A 21,764-nucleotide genomic window follows, 5' to 3' on the forward strand; every position below is an offset into this window, starting at 1 on the left:
GGCTCCAGGGTCCCTTGAGAGAGAGTTGCCAAGAGGAAGGAATAGGGGGTCCTGCAAGGAGAGGATGAGGGGAAAAGCCCCTTTTCTAGGGGTGGGGGAGAGGGATGGGGCTCCCGGGTCAGGAGAGCACCTTGTATCCCGGCACTGAAAAGAGCCCCCCCCCAACTTTGTGCCAAAAGTTAGTTCCAACTTGAAAACCACCTGAAACACCCCCTAGTCCAGACCTCACAAGGGAACATTTTAGCTGCACTTTCTGCATTGCAGGGGGTGGGACTAGATGACCCTTGGGGTCCCTTCAACCTGACGATCTCAGACTCAGAAGAGCCACAGAAACACACAAGCCCAATATTGGGGGAGGGGGGCTGGCCCAGGAGGCCCTGCCAGGCCGGGGGGCACAGCACAATGGCTTCAGCCGGCCCCCCAGAACCAGCCCCCCTCAATGGGCTTTGGACTACAACTCCCAACCGGGCCTGCCAGCAGAAGGCAGGGGGGATGGAAACAGCCGGCCAAAAGGTCCGGCCAGCTCCAGAGGCGAGCCAAGGCTGCTCTCCAACGGGGCGCTGCTCCAGGCATCTGAGTTGCCCAGTTCAAGGGAGCTGGCGGGACTAAGAACCGGGGATCATGAATTGCAGGGGGTGGACTAGATGAGCCTGGAGTGTCCCCTTCCAGGATTCCTCATCTGGCTCCCAATGCCACGGCTGGAATGTCTCCCAAAACTGCCCCCCCCCTTTCACAAGGAGCTCTCTCTCCCCCCCTTGTGTCTTAAACTACCCTTTGTCAGGTGTGCCTGCAGGAGCCGGGCCCTGTGACGAATAGGACTCTGCAGGACTGGGGCCTTCCTAAGTTTGTTCTGGAGAGGCAAGGTGTGGCCTCACAGGTGAGACCACTTGGTAAGTCACTGCACCTGGTGGCAAGAGCCGGGAATGGGTAGAAGGTCAGCATTTTCCCCTCGGCTCTTTGCCACAGCAACACGTTCACTGCCTTGCTGCGTTTGACTCCTTGACTCCTTGCTTCTTCATCCTCGGACCCTTGGCTTCCTGATTCCTGGACTCCCGTTCCTGCTCCCACCCTGCCATCTTGCCCCCGGTCCCGACGTCCCCAGCCGGGACTTTGATCGCCCATGAACTGGACTGTGACACTTGGACTGGCAACCATCTCCAATCTCCTTGCTCGACACTCCCAACCGAAAATGCATTAGATTCTGTTTCCTCCTTGTGCCCAGTTCTTAAATAGGCTTTATTTTAAAATTGGCGGGGGGGGGGGGAGGTAGAGATGGCTTAGTCTTCCAAACAACCCTTTATCCATTATAATAATAACAATAATAAATTATTTATACCCTGCCCATCTGGCTGGGCTTCCCCAGACACTCTGGGCGGCTTCCAACAAAATATTAAAATAACAGTAATGCATCTAACATTAAAAGCTTCCCTAAACAGGGCTGCCTTCAGATGTCTTCTAAAAGTCTGGTAGTTGTTGTTCTCTTTGACATCTGATGGGAGGGCGTTCCACAGGGAAGGCGCCACTACCGAGAAGGCCCTCTGCCTGGTTCCCTGTAACTTGGCTTCTTGCAGTTTGGGAACCTCGGTGCTGGACCTCAGCGTCCAGGTAGAATGATGGAGGTGGAGACGCTCCTTCATTAGTTAGTAGACAAGCTTCCCAGTGCAAGGAGAGGAAAGCAGACCCCTGAGCCCAGCCTGGCCCCCACCCAATTCTGCCCGCATGCCTTGAGGCCCCAAGATGGGCGGAGGAAGGCCTGGGGGGCAGCTGCTGGCTGGGACTTTGATTGGGGCAGGGTGGGGGCACAGGGAGAGGGAGACAGGAAGACCGGCCAGGGGGTGGCACTGGGGGGATTTATTCACATTGGTTATCTGCCAAAAAACCACCACCCCCGGCTGTGAGGAGGGTGGCGCCTCCTCCATGAATTCCTCTTCCACTCCCAGCCACTCCGCTCAAACCTTTGCTAAAATCCTGCTCTCCTCCCTCCTCTCCGTCTCAGAGGCTGGGCTTCTGTCTCATCTCAAGAACCGCCAAAGCAATTGCCTCTTATCTCCCACCCAAACCGTCCACATCAATCCTAAGCGTCTCCTGTTCTGATTTTTTGGTCTCCTTTTCCAGCTTTTCAGACATCTCTTCCCTTCCTTTCAGGGAGACATCAAGTGCTTCTGTTTCCTTTCTCAGTGTCTCTACTTTAGTGGTCCAATTTGTCACCATTTCACTATTTCTATCAATTCGGGCTAATAGCTTCTCCAAATTTTCCTTCATCTTTTTAGTCAGGTCTTTTTTAAGTCAGCAAAAGTTCCACCAATTCAGATGGGGACCTGTCCCCTGGGTCTTGCTGTGAAGATCTTCTACTCAGGCCCGGTGCTAACTGTTTTTCAACTGCCATATTTAAAATCTTCCTCTCCCTTGTTCTCAAAGCAGCCTATTTTCCAGCGGCACCTTATCAGTTTGTCAAGGTCACGGAATAACTCTTTCCTAAGAGATCCTGTTTCCTGCATTTTTCCAGCCCTCCCTCTTCCTTCCAGCCTGATACCCAACACACATAAGCTGTTCAACATAAAATTTAATTTCTCAAATTAAGATTCGAATTAAACAAATAAACCAAATAATTACTTTAAGAGAGGAATCATAAAAAGGATAAAAGAAAGAATGTGTCCAAGAGGACATAGCAATATAGTTGTCCAGATAAGAGTGGTTGTCTTGCAGGAATCCAATTCTCTTTAAGGGGCTCAGAGTAGAAGAAATATTTTCCTTCAAAGAGAAACAAACTTGTCCAAACCTGTCCTATTTTGGCTTTTTCAGTGAGCTCTAAGTCCTTTTAAGAGCTCCAATTGTTTTTTAAAGAACTTTAAAAGCCAGTGTGGTGTAGTGGTTAAGAGCGGTAGACTCATAATATGGTGAACAGGGTTCATGTCTCCGCTCCTCCACCTGCAGCTGCTGGGTGACCTTGGGCCAGTCCCACTTCTCTGAAGTCTCTCAGCCCCACTCACCTCACAGAGTGTTTGTTGTGGGGGAGGAAGGGAAAGGAGATTGTAAGCCGCTTTGAGACTCCTTCAGGTAGTGATAAAGTGGGATATCAAATCCAAACTCTTCTCTTCTCTTCTTTAAAAATGAGACCAGAGTTTCATAAATCCCTCCGATCACACTCTTGGCACTAAAATGGTTTCTACCCTGTGTGAATTCTCTGATGGGAAATGAGATTGTTGCTTTGACTGAAGCTTTTTCCACATTCCACACACTGTTAGGGTTTCTCCCCTGTATGGATTTTGTGATGGGCTGTGAGACTTTCTTTCCTGGTGAAGCTCTTTCCACATTCCAGACACTGATAGGGGTTTTCCCCTGTATGAATTCTTTGATGGGAAGTGAAGCTTATTTTCCAGGTGAAGCTCTTTCCACATTCCAGACAATGATAGGGTTTCTCCCCTGTATGAATTCTTTGATGGGAAGTGAGTTTCGCATTATTAATGAATCCCTTTCCACATTCCACACACTGATATGGTTTCTCCCCTGTATGGATTTTTTTATGCGAAGCGAAACTCTGTTTCCAGCTGAAGCTCTTTCCACACTCCAAGCACTGATAAGGTTTCCCCCTTGTATGAATTCTTTGATGAGAATTGCAGTCTGAGCAATTCCTGAAGCTCTTTCCACACTCCAAGCACTGATATGGTTTCTCCCCTGTATGAATTCTTTGATGGGAAGTGAAACACTTTTTCCAAGTGAAGCTCTTTCCACATTCCAAGCACTGATAGGGTTTATCCCCTGTATGAATTTTTTGATGGGCAGTGAGACTGGAGCTTTCACTGAAGCTCTTTCCACATTCCAAGCAATGATAAGGTTTCTCCCCTGTATGAATTCTTTGATGGGAAGTGAAACTGTCCTTTCGAACGAAGCTCTTTCCACATTCTGCACACTGATAAGGTTTCTCCCCTGTATGAAGTCTACGATGAGAAGTGAGATGGTAGCTGTGACTGAAGCTCTTTCCACATTCCAGGCAATGATAAGGTTTCTCACCTGTATGAATTCTTTGATGGACAGTGAAACTTTCTTTCCTGGTGAAGCTCTTTCCACATTCCAAGCATTGATAGGGTTTCTCCCCTGTATGGATTTTTTGATGGGAAGTGAAATTGTCCTTTCGACTGAAGCTCTTTCCACATTCCAAGCACTGATAGGGTTTTTCTCCTGTATGAATTCTTTTATGGGAAATGAAACTTATTTTCCAGGTGAAGCTCTTTCCACATTCCAAGCATTGATAGGGTTTCTCCCCTGTATGAATTCTTTGGTGGCAAGTGAAACTGTCCTTTCGACTGAAGCTCTTTCCACATTCCAAGCACTGATAGGGTTTCTCCCCTGTATGAATTCTTTGATGGGCAATGAGATGGGAGCCCTGACTAAAGCTCTTTCCACATTCCAAGCACTGATAAGGTTTCTCCCCTGTATGAATCCTTTGATGGGAAGTGAAACTTTCTTTCCTGGTGAAGCTCTTTCCACATTCCAAGCACTGATAGGGTTTCTTCTCAAGGGGATTTCTTTGATGGGAAGTGGAATGGGAGCTCTGACTGAAGCCCTCTCCACAGTCTGATTCCTGATATGGCTCCTCCACTGTGTGAATTTTGTTGTGGTCTCCCTTGTTCTTCATTTCCAATTCATCACCACCTGAAACAAACAAGAATTATAGTAGAGCCTTGGGAAGAAGTGCAGCCCCAAATTATGCAGCAATGCTCATTAATGTTTTCTAATCATAGAATCATAGAGTTGGAAGAGACCACAAGGGCCATCGAGTCCAACCCCCTGCCAAGCAGGAAACACCATCAGAGCACTCCTGACATATGGTTGTCAAGCCTCTGCTTAAAGATAATGTTCCTTTGTTCTGTAAAAATGTGTAGTTTCATATACAAATCAAGTTGAATATTGGATGTTTCCTCTCATACGATTTTAAAAGATAACTGTACAGCTTGACTTGGTAACATCATTTTGTTCAAACTTAAATATGGACCTGTACTATATTCATAAATAAAGTGTGCTTTTATTATTATTTAAATGGTAGCCAATGAAGGAAAGTTCCCTATTCAAAATTAAAATATATTCTATATGCAAATAATTAATAAAAAAATATTATTTATACCCCACCCATCTGGTTGGGTTTTCCCAGTCACTCTGGGTGGGTTCCAACAAAATATTAAAATATAATAGGCCTTCACATATTAAAAGCTTCCCTAAACAGGGCTGCTTCAGATGTCGTCTAAAAGTCTGGTAGTTGTTCTCTTTGACATCTGCTGGGAGGGTGTTCCACAGGGCAGGTGCCACCACCGAGAAGGCCCTCTGCCTGGTTCCCTGTAACCTCACTTCTTGCAGGTTGGGAACTGCCAGAAGACCCTCGGAGCTGGACCTCAGTGTCTGGGTAGAACGATGGAGGTGGAGGTAGAGATGCTCCTTCAGGGATACTGGACCAAGGCCGTTTAGGGCTTTAAAAGTCAGCACCAAAACTTTGAATTGTGCTCGGAAACGTACTGGGAGCCAAAGTAGGTCTTTCAGGACCGGTGTTATGTGGTGTCAGTGGCCACTCCCAGTCACCAGTCTAGCTGCCGCATTCTGGATTAGTTGGTAGTTTCCAGGTCACCTTCAAAGGAAGCCCCACATAGAGCACATTGCAATACTCCAAGCGGGAGATAACTAGAACATGCACCACTCTGGTGAGACAGTCTGCGGGCAGGGAGGGTCTCATCCTGCGTACCAGATGGAGCTGGTAGACAGCTGCCCTGGACACCAAATTGACCTGTATCTCCATGGACAGCTGTGAGTCCAGAATGACTCCCAGGCTGCGCACCTGGTCCTTCAGGGGCACAGTTACCCTATTCAGGACCAGGGAGTCCCCCACACCTGCCCACCTCCTGTCCCCAATTTGGTTGTTTTCTTAAATTCTCGACATCACAGATGTCTCGACCCACAGCAGAAACTTGTCATATCAGCATTAGTATTATTATTCAAGTTTCCTTACTTAAATGTTACATGACATGGAGAAATTACAGGTGAAGAGGCAGGGGGCCTTCTCGGTAGGGGAACCCACCCTGTGGAACGCCCCACCCCATCAGATGTCAAGGAAATAACGATGCAACATTTAGAGGACTTCTGAAGGCACCTCTGTATTGGGAAGTTTTTAATGTTTGATGTTTTATTATAGATAGGTAGCCGTGTTGGTCTGCCATGGTCAAAACAAAATAAAAAAATTCCTTCCAGTAGCACCTTAAAGACCAACTGAGTTAGTTCTAGGTATGAGCTTTCGTGTGCATGCACACTTCTTCAGATACACATGTTTTATTATGTTTGTATACACATGTTTTATTATGTTTTATTATATTTTATTATTAAAATATGTATACACATGTTTTATTATGTTTTTCTATTTGTTGGCTGGGCCACACAGTCAGATGGGCAGGGTAAAAATAATAAAATTATCATTATTGTTACTACAGGGTTCACTGCCTGAGATTCAAAAAGCCTGGCTCTGTTTTGGGATGGAGTTTGTTTGGTTCAGTCGTGGAATCTGTGCCATCTCCAATGTCAAGCGACTCTTTGGTCAACCAGAGAGAGACAGAAGCAAGAACAAAAGCAGGAAACTTGACTGAAGCTACTTCAACACCTCAAATCACTCTGAATCCTACATTTAAGAAGGCCTGGGCAGTTCAGACAGCCTGATCGTGGTTTTAAACGACAGAACTGGAGGAAGAATATTCACAGGGAAAACAATCAATAGCCATCCCTCCGAGGTTTGCTGTCGGAGTGTTAACATCCCAGGTGCTGTGGGTGGCGCTGTTGAGCCCCATCAAAATATCAGAGGTTCGTCACATAGAGAGATGTCTTGCATTACAAAACAGATAGGATGATCCAATAGGGAGCCTTACCGAGAGAGTCCAAGATCCCACGATTCTCCTCCATGACCTCCTGATGCAGAGCTCTCTGGTCAGGATCCAGCAACGCCCACTCCTCGTCTGTGAAATGGACAGCCACATCTTCAAAGCACACTGGACCCTAACCGAAAAGGAAAAAGGCTGTCCTCTTAGAGAGCATTCACTTGGCTCTGTTGTTTTCTACAGCGGCCAGACCCCTCTCTGCCTTCCTCATCCCTCCTCTCTCCTGCTGCAGCTTCTGCCTCGGAGTCTGGGCTGCTCTCTGCCCCAGACTCCCTCTGCTCCCTCAGCCCTCTTCCCTCTCCAGCTTCAGACACCTCCTCCTCCTCCTCCTCCTCCACCTCCTCCTCCTCCCAGTCGCCTCCCTCTTCTCTGGCTCCTCCCACCATTCCTCTGCATCCAAGCAGTCCTTCCCCACAAGGCTCCTTCCCCCTACCTGATCTGGGTCCACAGCTGCTGCCTCCCCTCCACCACCATGAAAAGATGGAGGAGCAGGTCTTGGTGGCATCATTCCGTCACCTGGGAGAGACCAAGGTAAGTGGAAACCGTGAGCGCCTGCTTCTCTCCGAGGTGAAACAGTGCATCTCTAAGTACAGGTGGGGCTTCGTCCAAGTCTCCCCTGCTAGCTTCCGGTTCCGCTCTGCTTTAATGGAGGCAGCGGGAGATCGTTGGCAAAGGAAAAACAAGGATGACTGAGGGTAATTCTCCTTGCAAGTTGCCCCCAGGGACAGGGGGGAATGGGGTTCACTCCCAGTTTGTCTCGGTATCTGGCTCCGGCTCCGGCATGGATTGCGGGAGGCAGGGAGGTGCTGAGTGCAAAAGCCCTTCGCCTGCCGAAAACCCTCCTTTGCTGCCATTAAGAAGCAGAGGTTTTCCTGTCCATTAGAGCTCAATTTGGACTAATGTACAGGCATTGCTGGAAGAGATAATAAACTGTGGATTTGAACCAGCTGCAGTAAAAGTCTTCCCAGCTGAGTACATTTGTACATTTGTACCCATTTCATATAATAGTTGTGCAAAAATACATCTCCCCCCCCCCCCGAGCTCTGGGCTCCAGGTGTCTTCCCCCAAAAGATGCAAAGAACTCACAGATTAGTTTCAAAACCAAGAGTATGTGACAAAACGGGAGAGAAAACACTCCTTCCTCCTTACCCAGAGGCCTCACTCTGGCGTCCAACGGAGTCTTCTCTGCCTCTGAAGAATCAAGACCCATTTGTGCCAAAAGATCCTTCCTCTGAAACAGCAGCAAGGATTCAAAACAGAGAATGGGGAGAAGGGTTAGAAAAGGAATGGCAGAGGCAAGCGCTTTCGGGGGACAGAGGTGAAAGCGGCTTCCTGCTTCTGCTAGGCTGGTGTCTGGGGTTGGCTGCCAGGACCACGAAACATTGGTCCTCAAGGATCTTCACTGGCTCCCAGAACGTTTCCCAGCACAATTCAAAGTGTTGGTGATGAACCTTAAAGCCCTAAACGGCCTCAAAGGCCCACTATACCCAAAGGAGCGTCTCCATGAACTGAGGTCCAGTTCCGAGGGTCTTCTGCTGATTCCCTCCCTGTGATAAGTGAAGTTACAGGGAACCAGGCAGAAGACCTTCTCCACAGTGGCACCCACCCTGGGGAATGCCCTCCCATCAGGTGAGAAGGAGATAAGAAAATGCATAACTTTTAGAAGACATCTGATGTCTTCTTATGCTTTTATATGTGCTGGAAGGCACCCAGCCACATGGGTGTCATAAATAATAAAAATATCTGTTCCTAGATGCTTTCCAAAAAAGGAATGGGCCATTAGGACATGATTTGGGGATACTCTCCCTCCTCTTTGGAGCCCCTGGGGAGTATCCAGAGGAAAGTCTCTCTCACCTGCTGCTCTGCCTGCTTCCTCTCCTCTGCCTGACTCAGGAGGAAACCTTCGGCCAGGGCCACCGCCTGGGAACTGGTCTCTGCTCCGCATTCCCTCACCCAGTTCTCCATATCCAGAGGAAGGACAGCCAGGAACTGCTCCAAGATCACCAGGTCCAGCATCTGAGCTTTCGTGTGCCTTTCTGGCTTCAGCCACTGATGGCAAAGGTGGTAGAGTTGGTTGCAAACCTCTCGGGGTCCTTTGGCCTTCTGATAGCAGAACTGCCTGAGCTGCTGGCTCTGCACCTCTGAACAAGGGGTGTCCTCCTCACCTGGGTTCTCCTGCACTGAGTATCCCCAGAATTCCCCACTGCTCCCAGTTTCCAGGGCGTGGCCTCTTCCTGCTTCAGGGCCAGCTGAGTCTTGCTCATCCATCTGGGCTCTCCGGAAGTCTCCAAGAGATTGGAAGGAGCTGCTTGGTCCTCTGCCAAGTTCTGTGTGTCCTAATGCAAGCTCCAGCAAATCCTATGAATCAAACACATTCTTCTATTATAATATCAAAGCACAGCCAAGAGAAGAAGAATGTTCCCTGAGCAAGTGTAGGGAGAGGAGGAGGAGGAAGAAGTCATAACTGTGAATGACAAGTGAGTCATTTGTATGAAGTGTAATTTGGAGCCAGGGCAACAGTGGGGGTCCCTCCCAACCCCACTTCATAGTCCAGAGCTTCACCCCAACCCAGCCATATCTGCTTGGGTGGCTTGGTGAGCAGCAGGGCCCATGTCTAGCTCCAGACACCATCCCTTTGGCACAGATAGGATGTGGCCATGGGACTTCCTGCTCTGAATCCGAGGGGAAGGTTGCAACGCCCTCTGGGTGGAACTTCCCTGGAAGACGCCTCGGAAACTGGCCCCAAATGCAGCGGTTGGGTTCTCAACTGGGTTCCCTCTTTTACTAATGGCATTTCTATCCCACCTTTTCTCCAACAGGCTCCAGGTGGGGTCCGGGACTGGACCCAAGAGGAATGCTGGAGACCCCCTTCCCTCCTCCTGAACCTTCCCGAGAAGAGGAGGACAGTATAGATTTACAACTGTGGTTTGCAGAAGGTCATAGTTCAGAGGCTGCAGACAAGGGTTTCGCAACACATATTTTTAAAGGCCCTCTATTGGAAGTTTGGGAGAGGAATAGATTTTTACTGGAACCTAAAGTACCACACTGGCTATCCCCATTGGAAGTTATGAGCGTGAAAAAAGTAAACATGAGAGGTGATTGGATAACTTATGAACAATTGTTAACAAAAGTAGGGGGGACATGGAAACTGAAACCATATGACCAGGTTAAAGGAAAAGTCTATGACTGGTTACACTATTTCCAAATAAACGAAATGTTTAGACAAGACGTTAAAGAGAGAGGATACGCGGATAAAGAATCTAAATTCCAGACTGAAATAATAAACAATGATTACAAAATTCTTTCTAAAACGTATAATATGCTATTAGAGTATAACCTGATAGATGAGGAAGTGAAGTCTGTGATGATTCATTGGGCAAGGGACATCGCCCATAATATATATTACGAAGAATGGGAGAAACTCTGGAAAAAAAACCTTAAATTTACAGCTTGCATAACGTTAAAAGAGAACCTCATGAAGATGTTTTACCGTTGGTATATAACACCTGCAAAATTAGCAAAAATATATAAAACTTGCAATAAATGCTGGAAATGCAGGGAAAAAGAGGGATCCTTCTTCCATATGTGGTGGGACTGCAGAAAGGTCAAAGGCTTTTGGGAAAGTGTATATAATGAAATGAAAAGTATATTAAGATATAACTTTGGGAAAAAGCCGGAGGCTTTTCTGTTAGGCCTAGCAGGAAGTGATATAAAGAACAATGACAGTAAATTCTTCCAATATGCAACAACGGCTGCAAGGGTCCTATTGGCTCAAAATTGGAAACAACAGAACATACCGACGCTTGAGGAATGGAGAGCAAAACTACTAGAATACGCGGAGATGGACAGATTGACGGGGAAAATTAGATATTTAAAAGACCAAAGGTTCATTGAGGATTGGGGGAAATTTGTGGAATATCTGGAAAATATAAGTGAAGGTCAGATAACGCTAGTTGGGTTTAAAAAAGCTCTGTGAAAAGGTTGGAATATTGTCTAAAGAGAAAAAGAAGGAAAGAGAAAATAATGTCAATATAAGCTAGGATTTGTGTGAATTTGTTAAATTAGGGTATGGATGATTTCAGGGGAAGCTGAAGGAAGTCTTATAGAAAGAAATCTGTGACAACAAGGTGTAAACTGTTTTATTTTCTTGTTTGTTATGATTTAAAAAACAATAAAAATTATGCGAGAAAAAAAAAATAGTTCAGAGGCTGCAGAGGGGAGAAGCTGGGAAATATTGGGAGAGCAGCAGGAGGAAGCAGCAGCAGCAGCACCAGGGGAGAGACACCTGGCAGACTCCGTGTCTTCAGAAAGCATTCCCGACCCTCCTTCTCCCAGGATCCAGCGTGCATTGAGAGTAGGAGAACAGGAAGCTCAGAGGCGGAAAGCACAGATCAGCCGACGCAGGGATGACGTAGAAGAGGAGAGACGGAGGGGTGGGACTTTACTCAGAACAATGCCATTACTGCAATGGAGAGGGGCTGTTCAAAGTCTCTCTCTGTAAATATTGAATAAAGGACTGGGCAGGAACTCTTCTTGTTGTCTCCTTCTTGTCTGGCCCCTGGGAGAGGAATGGGATTCCCTGAAGCCTGACAGGTGGCATCTACCCCTCCTCACTGAAGACCCACGAAAATCCTTTGGCATACCTGTCATTCCTGTTTGAAAGACCTGCATTGGTTGCCAGTTCATTTCTGGGCCGAAGTTCATCAACAGACCAACACTTTATATTGTTGAGTTGGCAATGGGAGAGGAGAAAGGCCCATGACTCACCCTTCCTCGAAGCAGAACCGCAAGGGCTTTGCCATGTGGAATGTTCTCTGCTCACTCAGTTCTGTTTCCCCTTTATTTTTGGTCGCCTTCAAACCAATTCATTAACCCAAAAGTCATACGCTGACCGCTGACAATCAACCTGATGTCGCAAATTTGTTATGCTGCTTTTGTGATATAGAAATGGCATGAGAAGAGTTGCTTTATTTAATTCTATTCTTTATTATTCCTATGATCCTTCTTTATAAAACCCAATAAAAAGTTATTCAAAAAACAAGAAGAAACAACACACACACACACACACACACACACACACAGGCTCCATCTGTGTTGCATCTGGTATGTTAGCAGGCTTTAAAGTTAATCACCAGAAAAGGAAAAGGTTATCAAAGAATACGATAGGAGAAGACCAGAAGGTTTTGGTGGAGGAAACAAGGTTTCAAACTGAAAACAAAATATTTGTGTGTTCCTGTGACAAATACCAATTTATGTTGTTTCAAAATAGTTTTGTGCTGAACTTAAAGCATATGTGTCAAGATGGGAGATGCCAAAATATTGACCTCCTTTTTTATGGCAGGGAAAATGCCAAGTTAAACTGAGGGTTCTTGCAAGATGCCAAGGAAAGAGAAGCAGGACGCGAATCTCCTTTCTGTCTGTGCGCTTAGGGAGATGACTTGGCTGCCCCCTTTCGTCTGTCTCCTTTCCAACAGGAACAAGATCCATGGGAAGAAAGGCAAAGAAGGGGCAATAGAAGAGAGAGAGCCCCCCCCCGGCCAAGCCAGAGAGTTTGTGCAGGAGGCCGAGAGACCCTCGGAGACCCCGCCCAGCTGCCCCCCCCCGGAGCCTGAAAGAGCCCATGCCTGGAGGTCCCCCCACCCCACCCCCACCCCCTCCCGGGCCGAGCCGAGCCGGGTCCTGGGCAGGAGGAGGAAGAGGAAACCCCAGGAGCCCGGAGTTTACCTCCGCGTCGCGGGGCGGGGAGTTCCGCAGGCTTCCCCCGAGAGGAGCCCCACCCGAGCCCGGCAGGCAGGCAGGCAGGCAGGCAGGCGAGGGCCAGGCCGGAAGGGACGTCAGGGGGGGAGGGGGAGGGGGAGGAGCAGCGGCCCGCCTTCCTCCCTGTCCTCTCTAGGAAGCCAGCTCGGCGCCCCTTAACCCTTCTCTCTCCCGCGTCGCGCAGGCGCAGAGCTGCTCCCTCGGAGGGGAAGGGGCCGCCCTGGGGCCGGGGCGCGTGTGCGTGGGAAGGGGGAAGCCGTGTCCCGGAGGAGGGCTCCGGGACTGCGAAGGGGCCTCTAGGAGGGGGGCTCTGGGCGGGTCTGGGGGGGCAATGAGCCCTGTCCCAGCAAGAGGGGGGCCTGGGGGGGCCTGGGAGGGTGCGGGGGCCGCTGGGCCGGGAAGAAGCCGGACCCAGAACCCGGGACTGGGCGCGTGTGCGTGGGAAGGGGGAAGCCGTGTCCCGGAGGAGGGCTCCGGGACTGCGAAGGGGCCTCTAGGAGGGGGGCTCTGGGCGGGTCTGGGGGGGCAATGAGCCCTGTCCCAGCAAGAGGGGGGCCTGGGGGGGCCTGGGAGGGTGCGGGGGCCGCTGGGCCGGGAAGAAGCCGGACCCAGAACCCGGGACTGGGCGCGTGTGCGTGGGAAGGGGGAAGCCGTGTCCCGGAGGAGGGCTCCGGGACTGCGAAGGGGCCTCTAGGAGGGGGGCTCTGGGCGGGTCTGGGGGGGCAATGAGCCCTGTCCCAGCCTGGGAGGGTGCGGGGGCCGCTGGGCCGGGAAGAAGCCGGACCCAGAACCCGGGACTGGGCGCGTGTGCGTGGGAAGGGGGAAGCCGTGTCCCGGAGGAGGGCTCCGGGACTGCGAAGGGGCCTCTAGGAGGGGGGCTCTGGGCGGGTCTGGGGGGGCAATGAGCCCTGTCCCAGCAAGAGGGGGGGCCTGGGAGGGTGCGGGGGCCGCTGGGCCGGGAAGAAGCCGGACCCAGAAGCCGGGACTGGGCGCGTGTGCGTGGGAAGGGGGAAGCCGTGTCCCGGAGGAGGAGCCCCTCTCTCTGCCTGGGGCTCCGGGACTGCGAAGGGGCCTCTGGGGGGGGGCTCTGGGCGGGTCTGGGGGGGCAATGAGCCCTGTCCCAGCAAGAGGGGGGCCTGGGGGGGCCTGGGAGGGTGCGGGGGCCGCTGGGCCGAGAAGAAGCCGGACCCAGAACCCGGGACTGGGCGCGTGTGCGTGGGAAGGGGGAAGCCGTGTCCCGGAGGAGGGCTCCGGGACTGCGAAGGGGCCTCTAGGAGGGGGGCTCTGGGCGGGTCTGGGGGGGCAATGAGCCCTGTCCCAGCAAGAGGGGGGCCTGGGGGGGCCTGGGAGGGTGCGGGGGCCGCTGGGCCGGGAAGAAGCCGGACCCAGAACCCGGGACTGGGCGCGTGTGCGTGGGAAGGGGGAAGCCGTGTCCCGGAGGAGGGCTCTGGGACTGCGAAGGGGCCTCTAGGAGGGGGGCTCTGGGCGGGTCTGGGGGGGCAATGAGCCCTGTCCCAGCAAGAGGGGGGCCTGGGGGGGCCTGGGAGGGTGCGGGGGCCGCTGGGCCGAGAAGAAGCCGGACCCAGAACCCGGGACTGGGCGCGTGTGCGTGGGAAGGGGGAAGCCGTGTCCCGGAGGAGGAGCCCCTCGCTCTGCCTGGGGCTCCGGGACTGCGAAGGGGCCGCTAGGAGGGGGGCTCTGGGCGGGTCTGGGGGGGCAATGAGCCCTGTCCCAGCCTGGGAGGGTGCGGGGGCCGCTGGGCCGGGAAGAAGCCGGACCCAAAACCCGGGACTGGGCGCGTGTGCGTGGGAAGGGGGAACCCGTGTCCCGGAGGAGGAGCCCCTCGCTCTGCCTGGGGCTCCGGGACTGCGAAGGGGCCTCTAGGAGGGGGGCTCTGGGCGGGTCTGGGGGGGCAATGAGCCCTGTCCCAGCAAGAGGGGGGCCTGGGGGGGCCTGGGAGGGTGCGGGGGCCGCTGGGCCGAGAAGAAGCCGGACCCAGAACCCGGGACTGGGCGCGTGTGCGTGGGAAGGGGGAAGCCGTGTCCCGGAGGAGGAGCCCCTCGCTCTGCCTGGGGCTCCGGGACTGCGAAGGGGCCTCTAGGAGGGGGGCTCTGGGCGGGTCTGGGGGGGCAATGAGCCCTGTCCCAGCAAGAGGGGGGCCTGGGAGGGTGCGGGGGCCGCTGGGCCGGGAAGAAGCCGGACCCAGAACCCGGGACTGGGCGCGTGTGCGTGGGAAGGGGGAAGCCGTGTCCCGGAGGAGGGCTCCGGGACTGCGAAGGGGCCTCTAGGAGGGGGGCTCTGGGCGGGTCTGGGGGGGCAATGAGCCCTGTCCCAGCCTGGGAGGGTGCGGGGGCCGCTGGGCCGGGAAGAAGCCGGACCCAGAACCCGGGACTGGGCGCGTGTGCGTGGGAAGGGGGAACCCGTGTCCCGGAGGAGGAGCCCCTCGCTCTGCCTGGGGCTCCGGGACTGCGAAGGGGCCTCTAGGAGGGGGGCTCTGGGCGGGTCTGGGGGGGCAATGAGCCCTGTCCCAGCAAGAGGGGGGCCTGGGGGGGCCTGGGAGGGTGCGGGGGCCGCTGGGCCGGGAAGAAGCCGGACCCAGAACCCGGGACTGGGCGCGTGTGCGTGGGAAGGGGGAAGCCGTGTCCCGGAGGAGGAGCCCCTCGCTCTGCCTGGGGCTCCGGGACTGCGAAGGGGCCTCTAGGAGGGGGGCTCTGGGCGGGTCTGGGGGGGCAATGAGCCCTGTCCCAGCAAGAGGGGGGGCCTGGGAGGGTGCGGGGGCCGCTGGGCCGGGAAGAAGCCGGACCCAGAACCCGGGACTGGGCGCGTGTGCGTGGGAAGGGGGAAGCCGTGTCCCGGAGGAGGGCTCCGGGACTGCGAAGGGGCCTCTAGGAGGGGGGCTCTGGGCGGGTCTGGGAGGGCAATGAGCCCTGTCCCAGCAAGAGGGGGGCCTGGGGGGGCCTGGGAGGGTGCGGGGGCCGCTGGGCCGAGAAGAAGCCGGACCCAGAACCCGGGACTGGGCGCGTGTGCGTGGGAAGGGGGAAGCCGTGTCCCGGAGGAGGAGCCCCTCGCTCTGCCTGGGGCTCCGGGACTGCGAAGGGGCCGCTAGGAGGGGGGCTCTGGGCGGGTCTGGGGGGGCAATGAGCCCTGTCCCAGCCTGGGAGGGTGCGGGGGCCGCTGGGCCGGGAAGAAGCCGGACCCAAAACCCGGGACTGGGCGCGTGTGCGTGGGAAGGGGGAACCCGTGTCCCGGAGGAGGAGCCCCTCGCTCTGCCTGGGGCTCCGGGACTGCGAAGGGGCCTCTAGGAGGGGGGCTCTGGGCGGGTCTGGGGGGGCAATGAGCCCTGTCCCAGCAAGAGGGGGGCCTGGGGGGGCCTGGGAGGGTGCGGGGGCCGCTGGGCCGAGAAGAAGCCGGACCCAGAACCCGGGACTGGGCGCGTGTGCGTGGGAAGGGGGAAGCCGTGTCCCGGAGGAGGAGCCCCTCGCTCTGCCTGGGGCTCCGGGACTGCGAAGGGGCCTCTAGGAGGGGGGCTCTGGGCGGGTCTGGGGGGGCAATGAGCCCTGTCCCAGCAAGAGGGGGGCCTGGGAGGGTGCGGGGGCCGCTGGGCCGGGAAGAAGCCGGACCCAGAACCCGGGACTGGGCGCGTGTGCGTGGGAAGGGGGAAGCCGTGTCCCGGAGGAGGGCTCCGGGACTGCGAAGGGGCCTCTAGGAGGGGGGCTCTGGGCGGGTCTGGGGGGGCAATGAGCCCTGTCCCAGCCTGGGAGGGTGCGGGGGCCGCTGGGCCGGGAAGAAGCCGGACCCAGAACCCGGGACTGGGCGCGTGTGCGTGGGAAGGGGGAACCCGTGTCCCGGAGGAGGAGCCCCTCGCTCTGCCTGGGGCTCCGGGACTGCGAAGGGGCCTCTAGGAGGGGGGCTCTGGGCGGGTCTGGGGGGGCAATGAGCCCTGTCCCAGCAAGAGGGGGGCCTGGGGGGGCCTGGGAGGGTGCGGGGGCCGCTGGGCCGAGAAGAAGCCGGACCCAGAACCCGGGACTGGGCGCGTGTGCGTGGGAAGGGGGAAGCCGTGTCCCGGAGGAGGGCTCCGGGACTGCGAAGGGGCCTCTAGGAGGGGGGCTCTGGGCGGGTCTGGGGGGGCAATGAGCCCTGTCCCAGCCTGGGAGGGTGCGGGGGCCGCTGGGCCGGGAAGAAGCCGGACCCAGAACCCGGGACTGGGCGCGTGTGCGTGGGAAGGGGGAAGCCGTGTCCCGGAGGAGGGCTCCGGGACTGCGAAGGGGCCTCTAGGAGGGGGGCTCTGGGCGGGTCTGGGGGGGCAATGAGCCCTGTCCCAGCAAGAGGGGGGCCTGGGGGGGCCTGGGAGGGTGCGGGGGCCGCTGGGCCGGGAAGAAGCCGGACCCAGAACCCGGGACTGGGCGCGTGTGCGTGGGAAGGGGGAAGCCGTGTCCCGGAGGAGGGCTCCGGGACTGCGAAGGGGCCTCTAGGAGGGGGGCTCTGGGCGGGTCTGGGGGGGCAATGAGCCCTGTCCCAGCAAGAGGGGGGCCTGGGGGGCCTGGGAGGGTGCGGGGGCCGCTGGGCCGAGAAGAAGCCGGACCCAGAACCCGGGACTGGGCGCGTGTGCGTGGGAAGGGGGAAGCCGTGTCCCGGAGGAGGGCTCCGGGACTGCGAAGGGGCCTCTAGGAGGGGGGCTCTGGGCGGGTCTGGGGGGGCAATGAGCCCTGTCCCAGCAAGAGGGGGGCCTGGGGGGGCCTGGGAGGGTGCGGGGGCCGCTGGGCCGGGAAGAAGCCGGACCCAGAACCCGGGACTGGGCGCGTGTGCGTGGGAAGGGGGAAGCCGTGTCCCGGAGGAGGGCTCTGGGACTGCGAAGGGGCCTCTAGGAGGGGGGCTCTGGGCGGGTCTGGGGGGGCAATGAGCCCTGTCCCAGCAAGAGGGGGGCCTGGGGGGGCCTGGGAGGGTGCGGGGGCCGCTGGGCCGAGAAGAAGCCGGACCCAGAACCCGGGACTGGGCGCGTGTGCGTGGGAAGGGGGAACCCGTGTCCCGGAGGAGGAGCCCCTCGCTCTGGCTGGCTGGGGGGGGCGGCGGGGGAGAAGCATGCATAGGGCACCTGGAGCCCCTGGAGAAGAAAGGGGGATGGAAGTGCCACCGACAAGGAAATAAAGAGCAGCAGGAAAAGACCACACAAAAAGCAAGAACCTTAGTCCACAGATTAAGTTTTATTCAGACCCAGAAGAGAAAAAAGCAGCAGGAAGCGCAGGGTCTCCAAGATGCAGCGTAGCCTCTTTCCCTTAAAAGAAGTCATTCAACCCAACAATCGGCAAAGAGGCATTGAATGGACTTTTTCAGTGGCAAGGGGGACAAGGAAACCCATCGCAGCAGGCCTGTGTTGTGAAGCATCAGGAGAAGAGATTTCTGTCCATCTCAAGAGCAACAAGAATGTCTTCCTTCCCACCCTTGGCTTGAGAAGGAAAACTCTGCAAGTGTTTGGCTCCAGGGTCCCTTGAGAGAGAGTTGCCAAGAGGAAGGAATAGGGGGTCCTGCAAGGAGAGGATGAGGGGAAAAGCCCCTTTTCTAGGGGTGGGGGAGAGGGATGGGGCTCCCGGGTCAAGAGAGCACCTTGTATCCCGGCACTGAAAAGACACCCTCCCGACACACACACACTTGGTGGCATCTCCTTTGGGCAAGGGGTCAAAACATCGTTCCAACTTGAAAACCACCTCCAGGACCAGCCCCCCTCAATGGGCTTTGGACTACAACTCCCAACCGGGCCTGCCAGCAGAAGGCAGGGGGGATGGAAACAGCCGGCCAAAAGGTCCGGCCAGCTCCAGAGGCGAGCCAAGGCTGCTCTCCAACGGGGCGCTGCTCCAGGCATCTGAGTTGCCCAGTTCAAGGGAGCTGGCGGGACTAAGAACCGGGGTTCCTGAATTGCAGGGGGTGGACTAGATGAGCCTGGAGTGTCCCCTTCCAGGATTCCTCATCTGGCTGCCAATGCCACGGCTGGAATGTCTCCCAAAACTGCCCCCCCCTTTCACAAGGAGCTCTCCCCCCCCCCCGCATCTTAAACTACCCTTTGACTGGCAACCATCTCCAATCTCCTTGCTGGACAATCCCAACCAAAGGTGCATTAGATTCTCTGAAATCTACTCAGGAGTCCTGTAGTGACTTCATGCTCTTTATTGCAGCTTGTAAAGCAGTGATTTAATTGCACCCCAAAGCTCAGGCTGTTATATAGATTATTTACAAAATTAGTCCCATCTGATTGGCTGATTCTGCTTCCCTCCTGGAGCCTGATTGGTCTTTTCCTTTTGCAAGCCAATCAGTTGTTGCGTTCTAGGATCCTACTTGCCTTTTGTTCTCGGATCAAAGCTTTGTACATAATTCCCCCCCCCCCCCTTCAAGTTCCCCTTGCGCCCAGAAGGGTAGCATTCATAGTCGTTGAGAAATGCCGGTCACCTATGTATGCCTTGTGGTCTTGGGTGTCTCTCAGTAGGGGTTCCTGGTTCCGGCTCTTGTTCCAGGGCTGCCGGCTGTGACGGGGTCATTGGCTTGGACACCAGTGGTCCACTCGGTTGTGGTTCTGGTTCCTGTGGCTGCTCGGCCTCGGTCACTCCTGGACTTCCTAGTTCTGCCTCCCTTACCCGCTCCTCCTGCTCTATGGGCCTCACCCTTCTGCTATCCCCTTGGGATTCCTCTGTCCAGCCCTCCTTGCAGTTCCCCCCCAGGAATCATCGCAGCAGTTGATCGCAGTGGTGGCGCCAAGCTTTCCCCCCTTCGTTAGCACCTCGTATGACACGGGGCCAGTCACCCTGGTGACTGTGGTGGGTACCCATGCCAGGCCCTCCCTGAAGTTCTTTGCGTACACTGGGTCGCGGGGCTGGAAGGTCCGGGGGTTCCTACCTTCCCCCACTGCTGCCTCCTCATGGGCCCTGTTAGGGTGAAGGCGGTCCGGTCTTGTTATGAGGCGCCAGCCCATGAGTAGTTCCGCTGGGTTCCAGCCATCATTGTGCTGGGGGTGCTATGCTGGGCTAGGACAAATGCAGCTAGGCAATACTCCCAGTCCCCTTGTGTCATGCGGCGGAGGGTGTCCTTGGTGGTCCACACCATGCGCTCTGCTTGGCCATTGGTGGCGCGGTGGAACAGCACTGGTTGTGCATGGCGGATGGCATTTTCTGTTGCGAAGGTCTGGAACTCCTGTGAAGTGAATGCTGTTCCGTTGTCGGAGACAAGGGTGTCAGGGAGTCTGTGGGTTGTGAACAGCCTGCATAGTACTTGGATGACCGCAGCCGTGGAAGTGGACAGTACCTGGGCGACCTCCAGCCATTTGGAGTATGAGTCCACCACTACGAAGAATGTCCTTCCCTGGAAGGGGCAAAGTCCACATGCAGGTGCTCGGGTGGACTCCCAGGGTTGGATGGGGGCCCTTGGGGGATCTGGGCAGGACTCCTTTCAGGTCTGGCAGTATTTAAGCCAGGCCTCTATCTCCCCATCAATTCCTGGCCACCACACATAGCTTAAGGGCCTCACTACCCCTGGGTGTGTTTCATGTAGGGCTGTGAGGACCTTTTGGCACAGAGGCTGGGGAACAACCACCCTGCTTCCCCGTAACAGGCACCCCTTGTGGGCACCACCGGCAACCTCTCGTCAAAGTGCGCCAGGACTGGGTTCAAGACGAGCAGATCTTTGACTGCTTGGGCCCGCTTATCTAACAGTCTGTCTAGGGGCTCCGCTACTGCTGCCTTGTGGGGTAAGAAGGCATGGTAAAAGTTCAATAGTCCCAAGAAGGCTTGGAGGTCCACCTTACCCTTAGGTGCAGGGGCGTTGCAAATGGTTCGCACCTTGTCCCCGGTCAGGTGGACTCTGTCTGCGTCCACCGTAAATCCTAGAAAAACCACCTGTTGAACTCCTAGCAGACACTTTTCCTGCTTCACCTTGAGGCTGGCCATCTGGAAACAGCGCAGGACGGTGCAGAGTGTGCCCCCAAACTCCCCCGCGTGGCCCCGGTGATCAACACATCATCGAAGAGGAGAGTGACGCCGGGAATTCCTTTGAGGAGAGAGTCGATTGGATTTTGGAATATGCCTGGGCCACGCGGACGCCAAATTTCAGCCCCTTGACATGGAACGGGCCCCTGTGCGTTACAGTCGTCTGTGCCTCTGCAGTGGCCTCATCCACTGGCAACTGCTGATAGGCCTGGGCCAGCTTGCCAAAAATCTTAGACCCAGCCAGGGTGGCAAGGATGTGGCTGACCATTGGCGCCGGGGATGCATGAGCCGTAAGGGCCTTGTTTATGGTACATTTGTAGTCTGCGCAGATGTGGACTGAGCCATTGGGCTTGACAGGTGTGATGATTGGAGTTTCCCAAGGGGCATTAGGCTAGAGCACTCCTTGCTCCATGAGCCGGTCTAATTCCTCATCAATGCGGGGTTTTGAGGGCAAACGGGACCTGGTGGGCCTTGAACATGATGGGTCGTATGGCAGGGTCTAGTTGTAGGACAACAGGGGGGCAGTACATCATCCCAATGCCCAATCGAAAACCTCTTTCTAAAAGCTCCAATTTTTTAAAAAAGAGCTTTAAAAATGAGACCAGACTTTCATAACTCCTTCCAATCACACACTTGGCACTGATATGATTCCTCCCCTGTATGTATTTTTTGATGAAATGAGATTTCCTTTTTGACTGAAGCTCTTTCCACATTCATAGAATCATAGAATTGGAAGAGACCACAAGGGCCATCGGGTCCAACCCCCTGCCAAGCAGGAAACACCATCAGAGCACTCCTGACATATGGTTGTCAAGCCTCTGCTTAAAGACCTCCAAAGAAGGAGACTCCACCACACTCCTTGGCAGCAAATTCCACTGTCAAACAGCTCTTACTGTCAGGAAGTTCTTCCTAATGTTTAGGTGGAATCTTCTTTCTTGTAGTTTGGAACCATTGCTCCATGTCCGCTTCTCTGGAGCAGCAGAAAACAACCTTTCTCCCTCCTCTATGTGACATCCTTTTATATATTTGAACATGGCTATCATATCACCCCTTAACCTCCTCTTCTCCAGGCTAAACATGCCCAGCTCCCTTAGCCGTTCTTCATAAGGCATCGTTTCCAGGCCTTTGACCA

General features: G+C 55.0%; 2 protein-coding genes across 3 annotated transcripts in view; both read right to left on the minus strand.

The window, feature by feature from the left end:
* Positions 1-1,218: 1,218 nt before the first annotated feature.
* LOC309345585 (uncharacterized protein) overlaps positions 1,219-21,764 on the minus strand; it is a 92,285-nt gene continuing 71,739 nt past the window's right edge. The window contains exons 6-7 of one of the 2 annotated variants that reach the window (XR_014158314.1): positions 1,628-2,011; positions 1,219-1,295 (exon numbers count right to left, since the gene is read on the minus strand). The gene's annotated coding sequence lies outside the window, so the exon portion shown is untranslated. Of the gene's footprint in view, positions 2,012-21,764 lie in introns of both variants that reach the window. The other variant, XR_014158315.1, reaches the window with a different exon arrangement.
* On the minus strand, positions 3,099-9,469 carry LOC309345676 (uncharacterized protein). The gene is made up of 5 exons (XM_081868951.1): positions 8,763-9,469; positions 8,058-8,139; positions 7,342-7,424; positions 6,900-7,026; positions 3,099-4,653 (listed from the first exon to the last, which is right to left on the minus strand). Exons 1-5 carry the CDS (start codon positions 9,174-9,176, stop codon positions 3,242-3,244), a joined length of 2,118 nt encoding a protein of 705 aa, XP_081725077.1. The 5' UTR covers positions 9,177-9,469; the 3' UTR covers positions 3,099-3,241.

The sequence above is a fragment of the Podarcis erhardii genome, assembly GCF_964252035.2.
Source record: "Podarcis erhardii genome assembly, chromosome: 7".
In the NCBI taxonomy this organism is placed as follows: Eukaryota; Metazoa; Chordata; class Lepidosauria; order Squamata; family Lacertidae; genus Podarcis; species Podarcis erhardii.

Bases quoted from the DNA above. Each gene is read 5' to 3' on its own strand.
- LOC309345676 (XM_081868951.1), bottom strand. From the start codon at position 9,176: ATGGATGAGCAAGACTCAGCTGGCCCTGAAGCAGGAAGAGGCCACGCC. The intron at 7,027-7,341 runs GTAGGGGGAAGG...CTTTTCGGTTAG, and splicing joins CAGCTGTGGACCCAGATCAG to GGTCCAGTGTGCTTTGAAGA. The intron at 4,654-6,899 runs GTAAGGCTCCCT...TGTTTGTTTCAG, and splicing joins TGGGATCTTGGACTCTCTCG to GTGGTGATGAATTGGAAATG.